The sequence below is a fragment of the Biomphalaria glabrata genome, chromosome 1 (assembly GCF_947242115.1).
Source record: "Biomphalaria glabrata chromosome 1, xgBioGlab47.1, whole genome shotgun sequence".
Lineage (NCBI taxonomy): Eukaryota > Metazoa > Mollusca > Gastropoda > Planorbidae > Biomphalaria > Biomphalaria glabrata.
In genome coordinates this window covers 82,003,571-82,022,268 of record NC_074711.1, presented here as the reverse complement: position 1 = coordinate 82,022,268, position 18,698 = coordinate 82,003,571, and the positions used below count along the sequence as shown (strand labels likewise).

Sequence of the window (18,698 nt, the reverse complement as noted above, 5' to 3'; positions counted from 1 at the left end):
AAAAACTTCAGATCGATACAAAAATGGATGAAATTAATATGTACACATTGCCAACCTTATCTATTCTCTATTAAGAACATAACTGAGCTTGAAAAACAAATAAAATGACAATTTACTTAAAAGAACATTTGCAAACCCATGCAAAGTTTCATCATACTTTTCAAAACTACAATACAACCCATTTGCACTTGACGAAGTCCATACAGAGTCAGAGTTGAAGATGTGCCAAACACAGGGAAAGAGTTAATTGAACTCATTAATATTTAATAGCGATGTAGCAACAAATTAGTTCTCTTTAATGTCAATTTCACAAATCTGGATCAAGTATTTGTAAGTGTTGCTCCTTCTTTCATTTCCAATACATGTAATATATTTTGGGGAAACCTGAGTTCTCCAGCCTATTAGTTATCAAGTTGTGGCAAATTCTATTTTGGGACGAAGTGATTGGAGCAATACCATTATATGCTAATCGCAAAGAGTGACAGCAACTGAGTAACCCTAACAACAACTATTATTAGGCACATTGTTTTGTGCCAATCCTTTATGAGGGACTGTTCTCACGGCCTCCGCTGCTTTGTGAACCGTTATATACTTATAACTTTGAAGCTAATGTGAGCAGTGATTAGAGAAGTCTAAGAGAATCCATCTTACTTAGACTTAGACTTAGGTCCTCCCGCGCCGTTCGGCGCATTGGGCGGCAAGCTGTCTCCATAATGATCTGTCACTGGCAATGTCTGAAGCCTCTTCCCATCTGGTGTCCACTGTTCTGAGGTCCTCCATGAAGGTGTGTCGCCAGGTAATACGAGGACGTCCCTGTTTGCGCTTTCCTCGTTTTGGCTTCCATGTTATCGCAACTCTTGGTGTGCGTAATTCATTTTGACGTAGAACATGTCCCGCAAACCTCATGCGACGCTCAGTCACAACCTCACTAAGTGTTCGACTCCCAGTTCGGCAAAGGATTTCCTTGTTTGAGATCCGGTCTGTGTAACTGACTCCCAAAATCCGTCTCAGCCAACTCTGTTGAGCCACATTTAGTCTTTTCTCAATTTTGACAGATGACTTCCACGTCTCACATGCATATGTAGCAGTTGGAATGACGATTGTGTTGAGAAGGTGTATTTTTGTCTCAAGTCCAATGGCTTGGCTAGTCCAAATAGGCTGCAGCCTTTGGAAAATGCTCCCTGCCTTTCCTATTCGGCACGCTACATCATGGTAAGCATCTCCATCATTTGTTATGATGCTGCCAAGGTACGTGAACTTGTCCAGCTCTTCAAGCTTTGACTCGCCAAGTCTGACGGGGACACCCTTTGCCTTATATCCCACTCGCATAATTTTAGTCTTATCCAAGTTTATGCGGAGGCCAATTTTGGGTGCCTCTCTGTCTAGGCTCTCCGTCATTTCTTGAATGCATTTATTTGTAGCCCCGAGTAGTGCAACATCATCAGCAAAGTCCAAGTCCGTCAATCGGAGTTGTTCATGCCATGGAATACCAAAGGCAGTCTGGTTCATTGCTCTCCTCATTATGTAGTCGATGGCTAGGAGGAAAAGGAAGGGAGATAAGATGCACCCCTGTCTCACACCTGTCTCGATTGTAAAAAACTCTGTTGTTCCCTCTTCTGTTTTAATGCAGCAACTAGACTGACTGTAAAGGTGTCGTAGGATCTGGACGAATTTTTCTGGTATACCGTATTCTCTAACTATTTTCCATAGTGATTCTCGGTGGACACTATCAAACGCTTTTTTGAAGTCCACGAAACTGATCGTTAGCCGTTGTTGGTACTCAAAACTTTGTTCTATGATATTTCGTAAAACGAAAATCTGCTCTGTACATGATCTGCCTCTTCGGAAACCTGCTTGTTCTTCTCTGAGCCTTTCATCTACAGACTGTTGAAGCCGTCTCAACAAAACAGTGCTGAAAACTTTGCCTGGGACAGAGAGGAGAGTAATGCCCTCCAGTTGTTACAGTCTGCCAAGTTGCCCTTTTTTGGAAGCTTTACAATCACTCCCTTTTGCCAGTCCTCTGGGACTTTTGAAGTTCGCCAACAGAGATTTAAGAGATCAGTCATTCTGTTAACAATGCACTGTCCCCCATATTTTAGCATTTCTGCTGATATCATGTCTAGTCCTGGTGCTTTGTTATTCTTTAGCACTGCAATGGCCATGGTAACCTCCTCAGCAGTTATTGGGTCTGTCTTGACCTTGAGATCATTGTCTGGAGAGGGGTCCTTGAATATGTAAGTTATGTCTGGCGACAGTTGGTTAAGGGTCTCTTTAAAGTGCTCTACCCATCTTGCATCCTGTTCTTCTTTCGTTAACAAAGTTTTGCCTTGCTTGTCTTTTATTGGTGCCCCATGTCCACTCTTTGCTCCAGTGAGATCTCGGACAATACGATGGAGGGTTTTTGTGTCATTTCTGCTTGCAGCTGCTTGTGCCTCTTGTCCCTTCTGCTCAATCCAGTCCCGTTTATCTTGCCGACAGCTTCTCTTTACTTTCAGATCTGCTTCCCTATAGGCTTCTTCCGCTAGGCTGCGATCCTGTGTTTCATTTTTCTGATCTCGTCTACGTTTGGCCTCTTTCCTCTCATCTATCAATTTCCATGTTCTGTCTTGTATCCACCGTTCCTTGTATGAACCTCGCCTCCTTCCGATAACTTCTTCTGCGCACCCAATAGTGGTATCTTTGAAGTTGGCCCACTCTTCTTCAAGGGTCAATATATCTGCAAGAGCCTCAAAGCGGTTCGTTAGTTTCAATTGGAACTGTGCTGCAGTATTGCCGTCTTTAAGCTTCTCTACATTAAATGGGCGGGGTCGTGTGGCTCGTTTTGGTTGGCCACTGACAAGGTAGTGGTCTGAGCCGATATCAGCTCCTCTGCGGGTCCGCACGTCTAACAGAGATGACCTCCATCGTTTGGAGATGCAAATGTAATCTATCTCGTTGAAGGTTTCCCCATTTGGTGATCGCCATGTTTTTTTGTAAATTTGTTTGTGCTTAAAATATGTGTTTCCAATTGAAAGGCTGTTGGATGCGCAGAGAGAAATCAAACGCTCGCCATTATCACTGATGTTTTCTGCAGAGCCATATGGTCCCATTACATATTCAAAGCCAGTTCGGTTGGGATTGATTTTGGCGTTAAAATCTCCCATCAGTAGAATTAGGTCGTGAGTAGGTGTTTCATCAAGAGTGGTTTGTAGTTGATTATAGAACTGATCTTTGATGGTATCTTCTGCATCCTCTGTAGGGGCATAAGCTTGGATGGTAGTGACTTTAATTTGCTTTGTTTGGAGTCGAGCTGTAATGATGCGGTCACTGATCGGCTTCCAAGCAATTAGCGCTGAAGCTGCTATTTTAGACATGATGATTCCTACACCACCAATGTGCTCCTTGTCATGTCCTGAATATATTATTGTCTTGCCATCATTGATAATTTTTCCACTTGACGTCCACCGCATCTCGCAGATCCCAAGGATGTCCAGCCGATAAGAGTCAAACTCTCTTAAAAGTTGGGCCAGTTTACCGCATTGATTCATGGTTCTTACATTCCACGTGCCTATAAGAGTCGGTTTCCTTGCGTTGAAAGGCTTGCCATGTATCGGGTATTGGACTTCCAGTTGGCTTTGATCCAACACCGTCATCAGGGTTTGGCCGCCCTCGCCGCATGTATAGTTTTCATTATGTGTCGAGTTTGCCGTTTCTGTAGAGAGAATCCATCAGTCATTCAAAATCTAGTTTTGCTTTCACTATTGAACTTGTTGGAAACATCTTATCCTAGACTAACAGTTCATAAATGAAAATATAAAAGTAAATAACGCTGTGAATAAGTCACAGTGTTATTTACTTAATATTTGCTGAACTTTTGTACATGCCTTTCCACATTGGATTAGAAATTTGAAAATAAAAAAATCTGAACATCTCTTTTTATTTAAATTGTTTATTAAAAAAAAAAACAAAAAAAAAACATTATTTGTAAAATATCAATTCAACTTATTACAATGTAATTTTAAAAAATGCCCTGACTGACTTTAAGCTCAAGAACACTAGCTTTCACTAACTTTCAGATGCTCAATCTAGTACATTTAGCCTGAAAAGATTGCGCTTTAAATGTATTTCAATGTAAAATATTCATTTTTGTTATAGAAAAACACAATCATGGATAATAGCAGTCAACTATAATTTTGCTTATATATATATATTTGTGTTGGAAACTTATTACTGATGTAATTTATAAACTTACATAAAATCTAAGCAAAAAACAAAAAATTCAAATAAAAAAAGTGAAATTAGTTTGTACTTTTTATCTAGTTCTGGCAAAAGGCTTAATTAACAACAAATGCCTGGATATCAATTTCAGTGGATTAAGAACACCCAATTGGGTTTGAATCTAATTTGGATAAAAATAGGATAAGATATAATGTTTAAGACCATTGAAAAATCGTTTGCTGGTCATTATGCTGAACGTTACACTATTTAAACAAATTGAGTAGGTCTAGAAAGTTTCAAGAATGTTACGCTTTAAAAAACATACAATAGTATAAAATATGTTTGAAAATGTAAACCAATGGCATAACAATATTGTACTACTCAGTATAACAAAAATAACACAAATTAAGATATCAAAAAGATCTAAATAGGCAAATCATAGTTTAGAAATATTTGTACACATTTACAAGTCATTTTGTTAGCAGTGAATGTTCTCAGCAGCTAATTGAAATCTCTACTGGGTGATTACAAGTTTATAAGAGCATGCAAATGAGTAACAAATCATCAACAATAGATTATTTATAAAGTAATTGTACACCCTAGTTAAGTAATCACAAATAATAAGACAGGTTTTATAAGGTAAACCATGTTATAACACAACTAAATGTTAGTAATTTTGATAATCTCAGTTTAAATATGTTTAATTCATTGTGATAAAGAACCATTCAAAACAAATAGACATACATAGTGTTGTGTTATTTGCCCTCCTAATACATAAACTTTTTGATCAAAACTATTTACAATGTCTGCTTTTAATGAATAAATGACAAGCTGTAACTTAAAGAAAGACAAGTAGTCTAATTAGAAACATGTCATCTTAAAGTGTCTGAAAAGCCCATTTGAATCACAAAGTCATTTTAAAAACTCTTATTCTGTTATAGATTTTTTTTCACAAATTAATCTATAAACTTTATTGTAATAATTTTTGCTAATACATTGTGAATTTATATATATATATATATATATATATATATATATATATATATTGTTATAAACCTGGTGGTGGCACAGATGGGGGTAGTGGTGTGAGTGTAGTCAGCCGACGCAAATCGCCCCAGGCCAGCGCTAGACGAGCGGTCAACCGTGACGAGTTACGACGATCGGCCGAGACGAGTGTCAACAAGAGAGTTCGGGAAGGATCGCCGACGTGAACAGAGCTCAGGGGCGTCACGGGAGTTGTAGTCATCTGACCACCTAGAAACGTCGAGCGCCGTTCTGTCCGGTTCGAGAAGGCCAGTAGGGACCCTATATAAGAGCGGAGGTGTCGCAGTCAAGACGGTTCAGAAAGGAGGTTCACGACAAGAGTTCAGAACACGGTCGACTACAGCACAGTTCAGCGGTGTGGTTCTGTACGGAGCATTACGACGGTTCAGTGCGGAGTACTATCAAGTACAGTTGAGACGAACGGCGTCTTGATCTTGGTCTGTGATCGAGTCCGACACAACGAGCCCAAGTGTGTGAAGTCAGTCCTGAACTGTTGAACCCAGTGCAAGCCCGGAACGAGACGGAGAGGCCAGTGCAAGACTTGATACGGCGGAACGGTGTTATCGGAGAGATACTTGTTATCGCAGAGCTATTTGTACTGTTCTACGTGCTGCCAATTGTACAGTATTGGCTGTTATTTATGGACATTAAACCTTTACGTTATTTTGGAGCCCTGACTTGTCAAGTTCTTTAAGTTGGTGGTGTATGGTGCAGTTTGCAGAGAGCCTGGATAGTGAGATTCGTAACAACTGGTGTCAGAAGTGGGATCGGATCGGAATCGGATTGGATCGGATCTACTATGGCTCGTCTGAAACTGCTGTACGAACTTGAATTTAGAGAACTGAAGGAAGAACTCCGTGATCGAGATCTGAAAACGAGCGGAAATAAAGAAACCTTACAAGCACGCCTTCGAGAGTGTATAGTTGAAGAAGAGGAAGATCCAGACACGTATCTGTTTGAAGTCGCACCAAATTTAAGAGAGTTCTTGCACCAACAGCTAGATGACTGGAAGGAAGAGTTGCGGGCTATGAATACGACATGGAAGAAGTCCAACGAAGAGATCTGTACCAAGCTTGAAAAGATGTATACCTCAGTGAAGGAAGTGACGAGCCCCGTGGTGAAAACGATGGACGTGGTGGAAGAAACCCTGTACGACCAAAGAGACTTTAAAGATAAAGGAGCTGCGCCATCGTTAAACAATGAACTACTAGCCACCCAAAGCTTTGAAGAAATATGGAGTGACAACGGCAATGCTGGTGAATGTGGTGCTGCCTGTGAATCTGAAAACAAGGAGTACAGATCTGTGGAGCCGAAAGAGACAGATGAAGAGACAATGGGAGCTGCCCATAGTTCGAACGAATCTTGTGCTGAAGCTTTACCTGATATGAGCACCTCAAACAGCAAAACAGATCAAGAGAACGCTGATTCTGCCTACAAGCCTGTTGCCGAGGGACGCTTACATGATGAAAGCTACCAGCGAGGCTTGGACCCTACAGACGTTCGTCCAGATGCTAAGCTCAGCGAGAGAAGCCCTGGTGGTGATAATGAGTACCCATTGAAACCTGACAAAGCCGTTGAGAGACATATGCAAGGCGAGAGATATCAGCCAGGTCCGAACCTAACAAACGTTGGTCCAGCTGCCAAGACTGGAGAGGAAAGTCCTGATGGTGGTAAAGAGAATCCAAGGCAGTCTGACGTTGACATTGATGGACATTTGAAAGACGAAAGTCATCGACAAGGTCTGAAACCAACAAGTGATTGGCCCGATACTGAGACGAAAGAGAGAGGTCCTGATGGTGGTGAAGAAAGCCGAATGGAGCCTGAAGCCGAAGACGAGGGACCTTTGCACGAGGAGTGTTGCCAACCTGCCCCACGAACATGCCCTCCAGACAAGGCTGAAGATGATGATCTGTCCCACAATTCCCTGTCCTGTGGATTTGAAGCCCATCCCAGTCCTTCTTCGCAAAGCCCTATGAAGCCACCTCTTTTGCCAACGATCTTGGTATCCCCAGCCCTTACATCCTATACCTCTCCATGTGTCAAGCGGCTGCCCTCAATACCGAACAAGAGAGTGATGCAACCACGACATCACTGCAGTCACATGAAGACCAATTGGCGGAGAAGAAGAAGAAGGCGACTTTCCCAGACTGCGACATGGATGACGATGCGCTCACGACATCAATGCAACCAGATGAAGGCTAACTGGAGGAAAAGAAGAAAACGTTTTCTAAACTCAACGTGGATGGCGATGAAAGCACGACGGCAAAGCAACCAGGTTAAGGCCAACTGGAGGAAGAGAAGGAAGCGACCATTGCTGACTGCAACATGGATGGCTCCATCAAGCTCAAGAGGCAAGCCAACTGCCACTGATCGACCCCCGCCTGCAGCGATGAAACTTTACAGACAATGTCATGATGTTGATTCTGTCCGGGACGGACAGATCTAAGGAGGGGGCAGTGTTATAAACCTGGTGGTGGCACAGATGGGGGTAGTGGTGTGAGTGTAGTCAGCCGACGCAAATCGCCCCAGGCCAGCGCTAGACGAGCGGTCAACCGTGACGAGTTACGACGATCGGCCGAGACGAGTGTCAACAAGAGAGTTCGGGAAGGATCGCCGACGTGAACAGAGCTCAGGGGCGTCACGGGAGTTGTAGTCATCTGACCACCTAGAAACGTCGAGCGCCGTTCTGTCCGGTTCGAGAAGGCCAGTAGGGACCCTATATAAGAGCGGAGGTGTCGCAGTCAAGACGGTTCAGAAAGGAGGTTCACGACAAGAGTTCAGAACACGGTCGACTACAGCACAGTTCAGCGGTGTGGTTCTGTACGGAGCATTACGACGGTTCAGTGCGGAGTACTATCAAGTACAGTTGAGACGAACGGCGTCTTGATCTTGGTCTGTGATCGAGTCCGACACAACGAGCCCAAGTGTGTGAAGTCAGTCCTGAACTGTTGAACCCAGTGCAAGCCCGGAACGAGACGGAGAGGCCAGTGCAAGACTTGATACGGCGGAACGGTGTTATTGGAGAGATACTTGTTATCGCAGAGCTATTTGTACTGTTCTACGTGCTGCCAATTGTACAGTATTGGCTGTTATTTATGGACATTAAACCTTTACGTTATTTTGGAGCCCTGACTTGTCAAGTTCTTTAAGTTGGTGGTGTATGGTGCAGTTTGCAGAGAGCCTGGATAGTGAGATTCGTAACAATATATACAGGGCTTTTTTTTGTGACGGTACGCACATTTAACATATAATTTATAATAACTAAAATAACAAGGATGAAGCTGACTTATAAATGTCACATAAGTGTTCAGGATCAAAAGATTTCAAATGTAAAATTAGCCAAATAATGTGCTAGACATGCATATGCATAGGCAATGGACAAGTCTTAATTATGTGTAAATCCTGTAAGGTATATTTACTATGTTTAATAAAAAACAATGCTATTATCTTTTGAACTTTTTACAACTCTACTTTTGTTTTAAATAACTAATACTTTTCTTTGAACAAAATTATTTTTGTTTTGAATAGCAAATACTTGACTATCAACAGAATTATTTTTGTTTTAACTAGCAAATACATCACTATCAACAAAATAATTGTGTTTTAACTGACTAATACTTTATTATCAACAAAATTATTGTGTTTTCACGAATACATTCCAATGAACAAATATATTCCAATCCACATTTTATCACAGACACTTCATGTTTAACACAATATGCACATCATTGATATAAATTTTATGCTATTACCAATAGGCATAAATTTGATGATAAATACTGATTGAAGTTTCAACAACATTCAACACTTTTCTAAACAGTCTTGTTACAAAAATACCAAAAATAAAAGTGTTTCACTGATATAGTGATGCTGTAAAAAGATTGATAAATAAATGCAGATATAAATCATATTTACATTATCATCTACTGATCGCTATTATCAGCAACCAAAATACAACAGTCAATCACAAGAAGTATTGTTAGAGCTCTAGATCAGTCAATATAAAAATGTATATACCTGGATCTAATAGTCTATTAAGGTTATGAATATCAAACTGGACCTCAAAGCTGTGGACATCATTGCTGACATTGCCCTAGACTACCCTATACAGAGAGAGATGGTGACAAAGAAAGCTATTGACAGATAAAAAAAATTATAGCTTTTATGTAGCGCTACTTTCATGCTTATAGCATGCTCAATCTCATGCTCCAATCTCATTTGTGGACCATGGGGGTATCTGGGAAAAGGTTTTCCATGCTGCCTTTAGGCGTGCAGTAAACACAACTCTGCTCGAGTCTGGTGTCAAACCTTGAGCCCCCTTGATAGGTAGCCAAACCAAGTTGAAGTGTACTTAGCCTCTCGACCACGCTTCCCACAAATAAAAAAGCAATGGTCTCAGTTCTGGAAGAAACAAGAGCTAACCTAAAAATGTCTGTTTCCTTTAGCACCTAAGCAAATGCCAATATGCTGTATGTGGACAGGAATGTCTCTCCAAAGTAGGGCTCTACCAGATGAACTCTAAGTAGTTCTGCAACTGAAGAAGGCCAACAACAACATGATAACTTAAAAACTTAGAGTTGATGTTTTTTTTAAATACAAAAAATAATTAAGTGTGCGGTTACCGTCAAAATGGATAAGCAACTTCAAATGTACATTTATTTTAAACAAAAGATAAGGAAAACAGAATATTTCTCTCTCTTATTAATGCAGCAATTTTATACAGGTTTGTACAGCATTCATTTTTTATGCAAAGAATGCATTGTAATTAATATTAATATCTGCTAACTTGAAATACTTATTGGTGAGTCAACCATTTGGACATTTTCAATTTCTTTGTCAAATATGAGTAGATCTTTTTTCTTTTTCTTTTTTTTAACTGCAGCATCCCCATAAATAAAACGTTTTCTCCAGTGGCGGATAGATGATTCATGCACACCAAAATGACGTGCAGCAGGTCTGTTTCCAACTATGTTGGCATACTCAACTATTTGATGACGTAGTTGTGTAGTTATAGTCTTCTAAAAAAAAAAATTATTTAAAAAAGAAATATTACTATATGTGTGCAAATAATTTGTATTCATTTTAATGTTGTAGTGATTAAAAAAGTAATATATGTAATATATACTGATTAAAAAGGTAATATATTTTAGTGATTAAAAGACAATACAGTGACATCAATATGTATGTTTTTATTTTCTCACATGGCACAGGAATAAATAATTAGAACGTATTTGTATCAGTAATCACAGGATGGTATAGAGTTCAAAACTTTCCTACAGCTAATCCTGGCAGAAGGTTTAGGCAATATGGCATTATAATAATCTTTTGTTTAGAAGATACATTTTGAAAAACAGTATAAAACGCACTTATACCTAAGAAAATTGATCATGTCAAAGGTTAAATAGTAGTACCCAATCATTTTTATAAGACTTACAGGATGTCTTCTCCGTAAAAGAATAAAAAGAGAAGAATCTGATTCCATTGAACTCAAGCCAAAGACTTACATTTATGTCAATTATACATTAAAAAAACACCTTTCTAGAATTGCATTTAGCACATCTCCTATTATTTTATGCAAGCCCTATAAGCATAACAGTAACAATACCATATGAATGTATATAATGTTAGTTTTAGGTCACTTTTTAAAAATTGCATTAAGCCTATAGTATGTCAGTACAAAGCAGTATGTAAAGTAAAATCCTTTCAGACCTTGCAATCTATAACTCAGATGATGTAAAAGTCATCTGTTGATATGGAAGACAGTTAAAGAGTGTGTCATGTGGCCACCAAAATGACCAACAGACTTTAATTTCCAAACTAATGTCAGGTATCCATTAGAGTTGGATGGCCTGAGGAGTGTCCTAAAAATCTAGAAATTCAAAATACCAGACTTCATCAAGATTCGAACTGAGACTTCTTGGTTGGGAAATGAAGCACTTTACCAGTCATTATTGCTATAAAAAGATCAGATAGTGATGCTATTTAAGAAATTTTTTTACAAATTTGTGTGATGGTTGTTTCTCTCTTTATAATTTTTACACTCACTTCTGAGCATGGTATCAGCAGCATTTTTATCACTTATTGCTATAACTTGTTTTCAAATTACATTGTAAGGTTATACATTCAATCACAACAAGGCACACAAAGTCAAAAACTAAAACATTTAATAATACACAAAAATTACTGGTACTTATGAAGAAAACAAATTATTTCATTTTTATTGAACTTATAGAATATATTAATTAAGCCTTTCAAAACTTACTGGAAAAAAATGTTGGTTTGCTGAAGAACTATTAGCTTATACAATGTTAAGAAAAATTTACAACAATCTCAAATGTTGCAAAATGTGTAGCCTTACCGATGATGGTGAAAAGGATGCATTTAATGTATCCAATAAAGAAGAATCTCTCTGAAAATCTAAAGAAAAAAAAAGTCAAATTCATATTTTGTATATATAGATATGCTAACACTAATATATTATTTATGAAGTAAAACCTTTGACAAACTATTCAGGCTTTTACTTTTAGCCTGATAAAACTATCAAAAGGTTAAAAGGTGATTACCGGCTGCCTCTAAAACAGTATAATTCAGACTATTTGACCCTTGGAAGGCAGTTTATTTTAGTGAGAAGAATCACTCTAATTTTGCACCATTAATTTCTTACAGAAGAGAGAAATCCCAAAAAATATTTTAAATGTTTCAGAAAAAAAAATGCGTGTATCAAAGGCAATCATTAGGATCACACAAGCAGTAAAAAAATTAAAATTAAATTATCATATGGCTTTTATATAGCGCTACTTTCATGCTTATTGCGTGCTCAGAGCGCTATGGTTCAATCTCATTTGTGGACATGTGGGTGGAGGGGGTATCTGGGAGAAGGTTTTCCATGCTGCCTTTAGGCCCTCAGTAAACACAACTCTGCTCGAGTCAGGTGTCAAACCTCAAGCCTCCTTCATAGGTAATCAAGCCAAGTTCAAGCATACTTAGCCTCTCGACCATCCTTCCCCATAGTTAAATGACTGATCATTATCTATGGGTGTATAATGATATCTTTCTCAGAGATGACCAGATTCTACTGTATGTGCACTAAAGTTCATGCATGCTATTAAAAAGATTATTGAAACTAAAGCTTATGTTTAAAAAGTCATGATCATCACACCTTAATAAAGTTATGATTAGTATAACTTATCTTTAAATTTAAGTTAGTCATACTATTTATTAGGGGGCGCTGTGGCTGAGTGGTTAAGTGCTTGGCTTCCGAACCTGAGGTCCTGGATTCGAATATCAGTGAAGACTGGAATTTTGATTTTTTTGTATTTTCCCACCAACTCTAATGGGCACCCGACTGTCGTAGGGGAAAGTAAAGATGGTTGGTCGTTGTGCAGGCCACATGACACCCTATTAGTTAACCGTTGGCCTAAGATACAGATGACCTTAACATCATCTGCCCTATAAATCGCTAGGTCTGAATGGGGAACTTTTTTTTTACTTTACTTACTATTTATTAGTACCAAAACTACTTACTTAATGAACTATTTTTTATAAACTCCAAGGCTTGATCTCTTGAACTAGTGTAAGACAAAGCATCTTTCAAATCACAACTGGACAATGGTTCACAAAAGTCCTCATTTAAATACAGTTCTTTTTTAACTGCAGCATACTCATCTGAAATGGTTCAAATAAATCTATTTATATATTATGTATATAAAGAAAATTAAATAAGAAAAATTAATTAAATAAAAATTTAGAAAAACATATTTACTTTGAAAAACAATATCATTACACACCTTGTTCATTGCAGTCTGATTCTACAACTGCATTTTGATATGATTCACTAGGTTCAGATTTTAGAATATATATAGTGTCATTGGTGTCTGGATCTCTCATGGTCAGGTGAGGAACACATTTAGATGGTTCACTTTTCCTTCTCTTTTTATTCACACTTAAGGTTGGAGCAGCAGGTGTAGATTTTATATCACAAGATGAGCAAGAGGTAGATGTAGTCTTTTTCTTACAATCATTTAGATCTACTAGAGATTCATTATCACAAGTAAGATCTGCTTCCAAATTGTTATTTAACACACTACTCTCCACAACATCTTCATCACTTGAGGCGATGTGGTAAACATATTTTTTTGTTTCACTTTTTTTTCTCTTCCTTTTTTGGTTAGGATTTAATAATGCACTTTGACTTTTCTCAGTCAGGTTAGGGTTAGGATCAGCTGCAGGGGATGGCAATTCAGATTTTCGTCTATTAGCGTTTATTTGTTCACTGTCAAAAACTGACACATGAGCAGGGGAAGACAAGTTTACAGGTTGATCTAATGGAAGAGCAGAGTTCCATTCCTTAGTTGCCTGTCCATAACTACTGTTAGAGACGACAACAATTTCAGCATCAAGATTTCTTAAACTGTATGGTGACTCACTGTTTAGTTTATTTGGAGGCACAGAATAATAGCTGTGTGTACGAAACATTGAGGAGTTTCTGTTAGTGTGGGGAAATTTGCTAACCTCTTCATTGACGATGTAGTTAAACTTTGAGCCATTGTCAACATTTAGATAAATGTGTCCAATAACTTCAATGCTAGAGTGAAAATCTACATATCCATGACATAATGCTTGAATTGACTGAGCCAAGGATGCAACAAAACGAGTAGCTGTATCAGAATCCATGTTTTAACTTTCCAACACTGGCATTAGCCTAGAACTCATGCTAGATGGATAGGTAATAATATAAGAAAATTATTTATATAAGAATAAAATTAACTATAAATAAGAAATAAAATTAACTACTAATTTAATAACATTGAAAGGCGAAAGAATATATGCATATGAAAATGGTTACTTGCATCATATATTTTCTTACAAAGATCAATGAATAAGTTTAAGATCCCTAAGAGCAGTGATGCCCAAAATATGACCTGCAGACCAGTTCGGCCCACGACATGGTTTTATTCGGCCCACCGAAACATTGGCTCATGGTGCAGAAAATCACCCCTTTAAACAAAAGGTTGAAAAAAGTACCTTTACCTACGGTACAATAGGGCCATCCTTTTTTCTCTGATAGATTGATACTATGACCTTTAACATTTGTGTGTTTATGAAATGCGACTATTAATGTAGAATCTACCAAGAAAAGTGAATGGATCTTTACCTTTTTTTTGGGAAACATGATAATAAGCTGACATATGTGTTTCATAATGAAAGTGTGGCTGTTTAAAAAACAGCATTACAAACAAAAATATTGCTCACATTTTAAGTAGAGCAATGAAGCCATTTTCCGACGAGAAAAAAGGGATAAACTTCAAATAGCCCTTTGTTCAATGCAAGTACTAGATCACGCACGGATTTCTAGTTAAATCGTTTCAAGCCAATTTCATTTCATTTTTATACAAGTGTCCAAAATTAAAATGGCCCACAGGTGGAATTCGGTTGGGCATCACTGCCTAAGAGCATCAATTATAAATGCAAGAAAGAAGCACAATATCTCAGTGCTAATGATTTCAAGTTATCTTATTTAAAAGAAGCACAATATCTCAGTGCTAATGATTTCAAGTTATCTTATTTAAAAGAAGCACAATATCTCAGTGCTAATGATTTCAAGTTATCTTATTTAAAAGAAGCACAATATCTCAGTGCTAATGATTTCAAGTTATCTTATTTAAAGTTTAAAAAAAAAATTCTAGCATCAAATATTACTTTTTAAAACTATCTTTTAAGAGTAGAATATGTTTAGCTGATCAACATATAATTACAAAAATAGTTTTGCATTGATGGAATAATAATTCTCTAAAGGCACAAGGGAATATTATAGAATAAGAAATAAGCCTATTTATCTTTGCGTCTTTCTGAAATTCTGAGTATTTCATTAGGTTTAGACTCACTAAAGTGTCTAGCTCTAGATTATATCTAGATCTATAACAAAGAAATGATAGATCAAAAGCAGATTCAGATATCCTGAGACATTTATAAATGTGTTGTCTGATTTTGACAATATATATTTAGATTATTGTAATCTAATCTAAAATATTGAATTTCAACTTAGTAGTTAGTAGATGAGTACAGACTACAGAAGTGAGTAGTACAGAAGGGTAGATCTAAATTCTAATCTACTATAATTACTTAATAGTTAATAATAGTATAGTATTAATAGTTTAATAAGTCTAGTCTAGATCAATATAGATAGATACCTAGATTATTAGATAGATAAAAAAAAAAACAAAAAAACTAAATCTTATTATTACTATACTATAGACTATACTATACTATAGTATTAGACTTGGAATGGATCTACTCTAGGCACCTGGATTGAAGATTCTATATAATATTAGTTTAGTATATACTAATATAGTATACATAGATTTCTAGATTGAAAATTCTAGATCTACAGACTACACTACTACAGTACTACACTACTAGTTTAGTAGTTACTACTACAGTCACATTATCATCTTAGTATCTACAGTAACACTAACAGTTACTTTTTTTACAGCGAGTTACAGTTACTGAGTAACAGAAATTGAAAGATTGAAAGATACGGTATTCAAGATGATCTAATAGTCCTATAATCACTATAATCTATTTCTAGAGAGTAAAGATTTGCAAACACACAAAATTCAAGATAAAAAGGTGAACTCTGAAGACAGTGAAGTAGAGTAGCTAAGTCGCTTAAGTTTTAGCCAAAGTTTTTTGAAGAACTGCAAATTATTTTGACTAAGTGAAGCACCAAAATAAAAGTTGTATTTGTTTACTTCCGGGTCGTACTACTTGTAAAGTTCACAAAAGGTAATAATAAACTTGGATACTTTTTTTTTAAATGTTAACCTTTTAGGGAAGAAAAAAACTTATCTTAATAGATTAGTTACAGAAAGTCTATGAAGAAAAAACTGCTAAAATACACTAGATATAAAAAGAGAATCTAACTAAAGTCTAAATCTAGATCTAGAGCTCAATTGAAACACCGTGGCTAAAATCTTCTCTGGATTTTTTGTGGCCTACATTATACATGACATGGGTGTTGATATTTTGTCTGTCATTTGGCCTACATAATACATTAGTTAGGTAGACTAGTTCAGGCTAGGTAGGCCCTCTTAATCCTTATACATATAAATCTAGACATCTAAATTATTCTAGTCTTAGTAAGTTATCTTAAAGTCTAAGTAGAGTAGATTAATTAGGATTTAGGTATAGGTCTATAGGCCTAGCCTACTGCTATAGTTATAGTTTGCCTGCCATGTGGTATGCCCTTTGACCTGTTGACTGTTGTGTTGTCTTTTCTATATATATTAATATATATATATATATATATATATATATATATATATATATATATATATATATATGGACTGTCGTTTCGATTGTCCCAGGTTCGAACCCTTGCGGGAGGTTTGAGCTAGTATGGAGTAATCTAATCTTCAATTCTGATGGAACATCCGAAGCAAGTCCAAACAAAAAGTTAGTAAGTTAATAACGTGCCAAATCAGTCCTAGATGATATAGCATTGACATTAGATTTGACTAGATCTAAATCAATCTAGACTCTAGAAAAATATTATTTAAGGTTTTTGTTGTGGAGTGTAAGTTTATCGTTTTTTTGCCAATGCCATATTTAGATCTAGATCTAAACTGCAAATGATTCAGTGCATATGATCTAATGAGTCAAACATTTACAAGCAACAAACTTTCAATGCTCAATAAAGTAGGCCTTATCAGAAAATGTTCGCCAGACACAAAAATTTAGAAATGAGAATCGACTTGAATGTCAAGCTACTTTGGAACTTTATAGAGAATAAGAGTTAACTTCAAATTATTTGTGTTTGATTTACATTTCAATAAAAATGGTTATACGGCGTACCAGCACCTTTTTCAATGTGGGGAAAAAATTGATACTTTTCTTGTATTTTAATGTTTATTATTAATTTATTAGTAGTTACAGGCTAGGCAATTGGTACTCTGCCCTGAAAAAGTATTTTGAACACTGGTGCTAGCTCATTGCTTATAGTTCTTTGAGTAATCTAGTTGGAATACCATCAGGTCCAGATGCTTTATTCGGTTTGATGTTGGCTAATAGTTTTTGGATTCTCTTTTCTTGTTCTTCTATATCTCCTATGTTGTCTACTTGGTTCAAATTAATTAATATGTCTTTGTCTCCTGGGGCTGAAAATGCTGATGTATTCACTGAGTATCAGCGCCTATTTTTTTTTACAAAAAAAAAAAGCACTGCATATATGTATACATGATGTTTTCAATCTTCTATTTTGGTCAAAGTATTAACCAAAATACAGTATTTGTCGGCAATATTTTTTGTGTGCGTAATTGTTATTTTAAAATAAAAGAGATTTTTATTTTTCTTCAATTAGTTCAATGTATTTGGAATTTAACATGCTTGAAATTTATCGATAGCTGCTTATTGAAGATTGGTGAATTCCACCAACCCACTGGCTTGTATTGGTGGATGAAAATTTTGACTTTAAAATACCTTTTTTTTAAATTAAGGACCTGTTAACTACCTCACCCTAAGGTCAATGTTAGTCAACAATCACAAAGAGGAGTGGCTCAACCAATGGGCATCAGGAAAACAGCTTCCTCCCCCGCAAAGAACAATCTACAATCTTCCAACTAAGAACAGGACACACACCACTATTAAATTACCACCTGAACAAAATAAACTCCACACAACTACCCCTTTGCAGACATTGCGCCCACCCCTTTGAAACCGTAAACCATATCCTCTTTGAATGCCCCTCCCTAATCCACCTTAGGCAGACCCTACTTCCACTACAGCCCAACATAACCAACACCCTGTACGGCAGTGCTGAACAGCTGAAGAAAACAGCACACTTTTTTTCCTTGGCACAGTCTGCAAAAGAGCTCACAGCTCAGCAGCAATAAAGCTGGCTAGAAGAAGAAGAAGAAATTAAGGACATAGCATTAAAAAAGTGGCCTAAAGAGGTGAATACCCTGCGCTCAACTCAACTGGCACTACAGTGGGAAGAGCAGGCATAAATTTTACTAGAGAAAATACACTAATTGTGTATAATAATTAGAGAAAGGTTTAAATAATATATGCTACCTGTACTTATTAAAATGCTTGATTTATTTTTCTGTACTTATTAAAATGCTTGATTTATTTTTCTAATGTTATATTTTGGTTCTACTTATCAGGTATTATAGCATAGTCTCCCTCCCTTTTTTTTCTTTCCACCAATTTTAAAATCATTGAATGAAACAAGTGAACCACAGGTGAATAAGACATTTTGAAATCATTTGTAGAACCAAAATAAGAAGGAAGGATAGAGAATTGGCTAAATTGATTTTCTAAAGATGTAATGAAAATTTGTGTAATGTTTTTATTTTGAATTTAAATAGCCTTTTTAGTAAAACATATTTGTAATGATCTTAAACATAATTTTTTTTAGAAAAACATATTCATCATTATTGGTAATGATCTTAAACATG

The 18,698-nt window shown here is 36.7% G+C and overlaps 2 protein-coding genes across 12 annotated transcripts in view; one reads left to right on the top strand and one right to left on the bottom strand.

Moving 5' to 3' along the window:
- Positions 1-8,837: 8,837 nt before the first annotated feature.
- On the bottom strand, positions 8,838-15,989 carry LOC106063288 (uncharacterized). The gene is made up of 5 exons (XM_013221606.2): positions 15,853-15,989; positions 13,029-13,954; positions 12,766-12,906; positions 11,600-11,658; positions 8,838-10,259 (listed from the first exon to the last, which is right to left on the bottom strand). Exons 2-5 carry the CDS (start codon positions 13,912-13,914, stop codon positions 10,023-10,025), a joined length of 1,323 nt encoding a protein of 440 aa, XP_013077060.1. The 5' UTR covers positions 13,915-13,954; positions 15,853-15,989; the 3' UTR covers positions 8,838-10,022.
- Positions 15,943-18,698, top strand: part of LOC106063289 (uncharacterized oxidoreductase YjmC-like) — a 30,966-nt gene continuing 28,210 nt past the window's right edge. For 2 of the 11 annotated variants that reach the window (XM_056018086.1, XM_056018091.1), the window contains exons 1-2: positions 15,943-16,026; positions 16,608-16,695. The gene's annotated coding sequence lies outside the window, so the exon portion shown is untranslated. Of the gene's footprint in view, positions 16,027-16,111; positions 16,380-16,607; positions 16,700-18,404; positions 18,483-18,698 lie in introns of those variants that run through there. The other 9 variants (XM_056018088.1, XM_056018090.1, XM_056018087.1 and 6 more) reach the window with 9 other exon arrangements.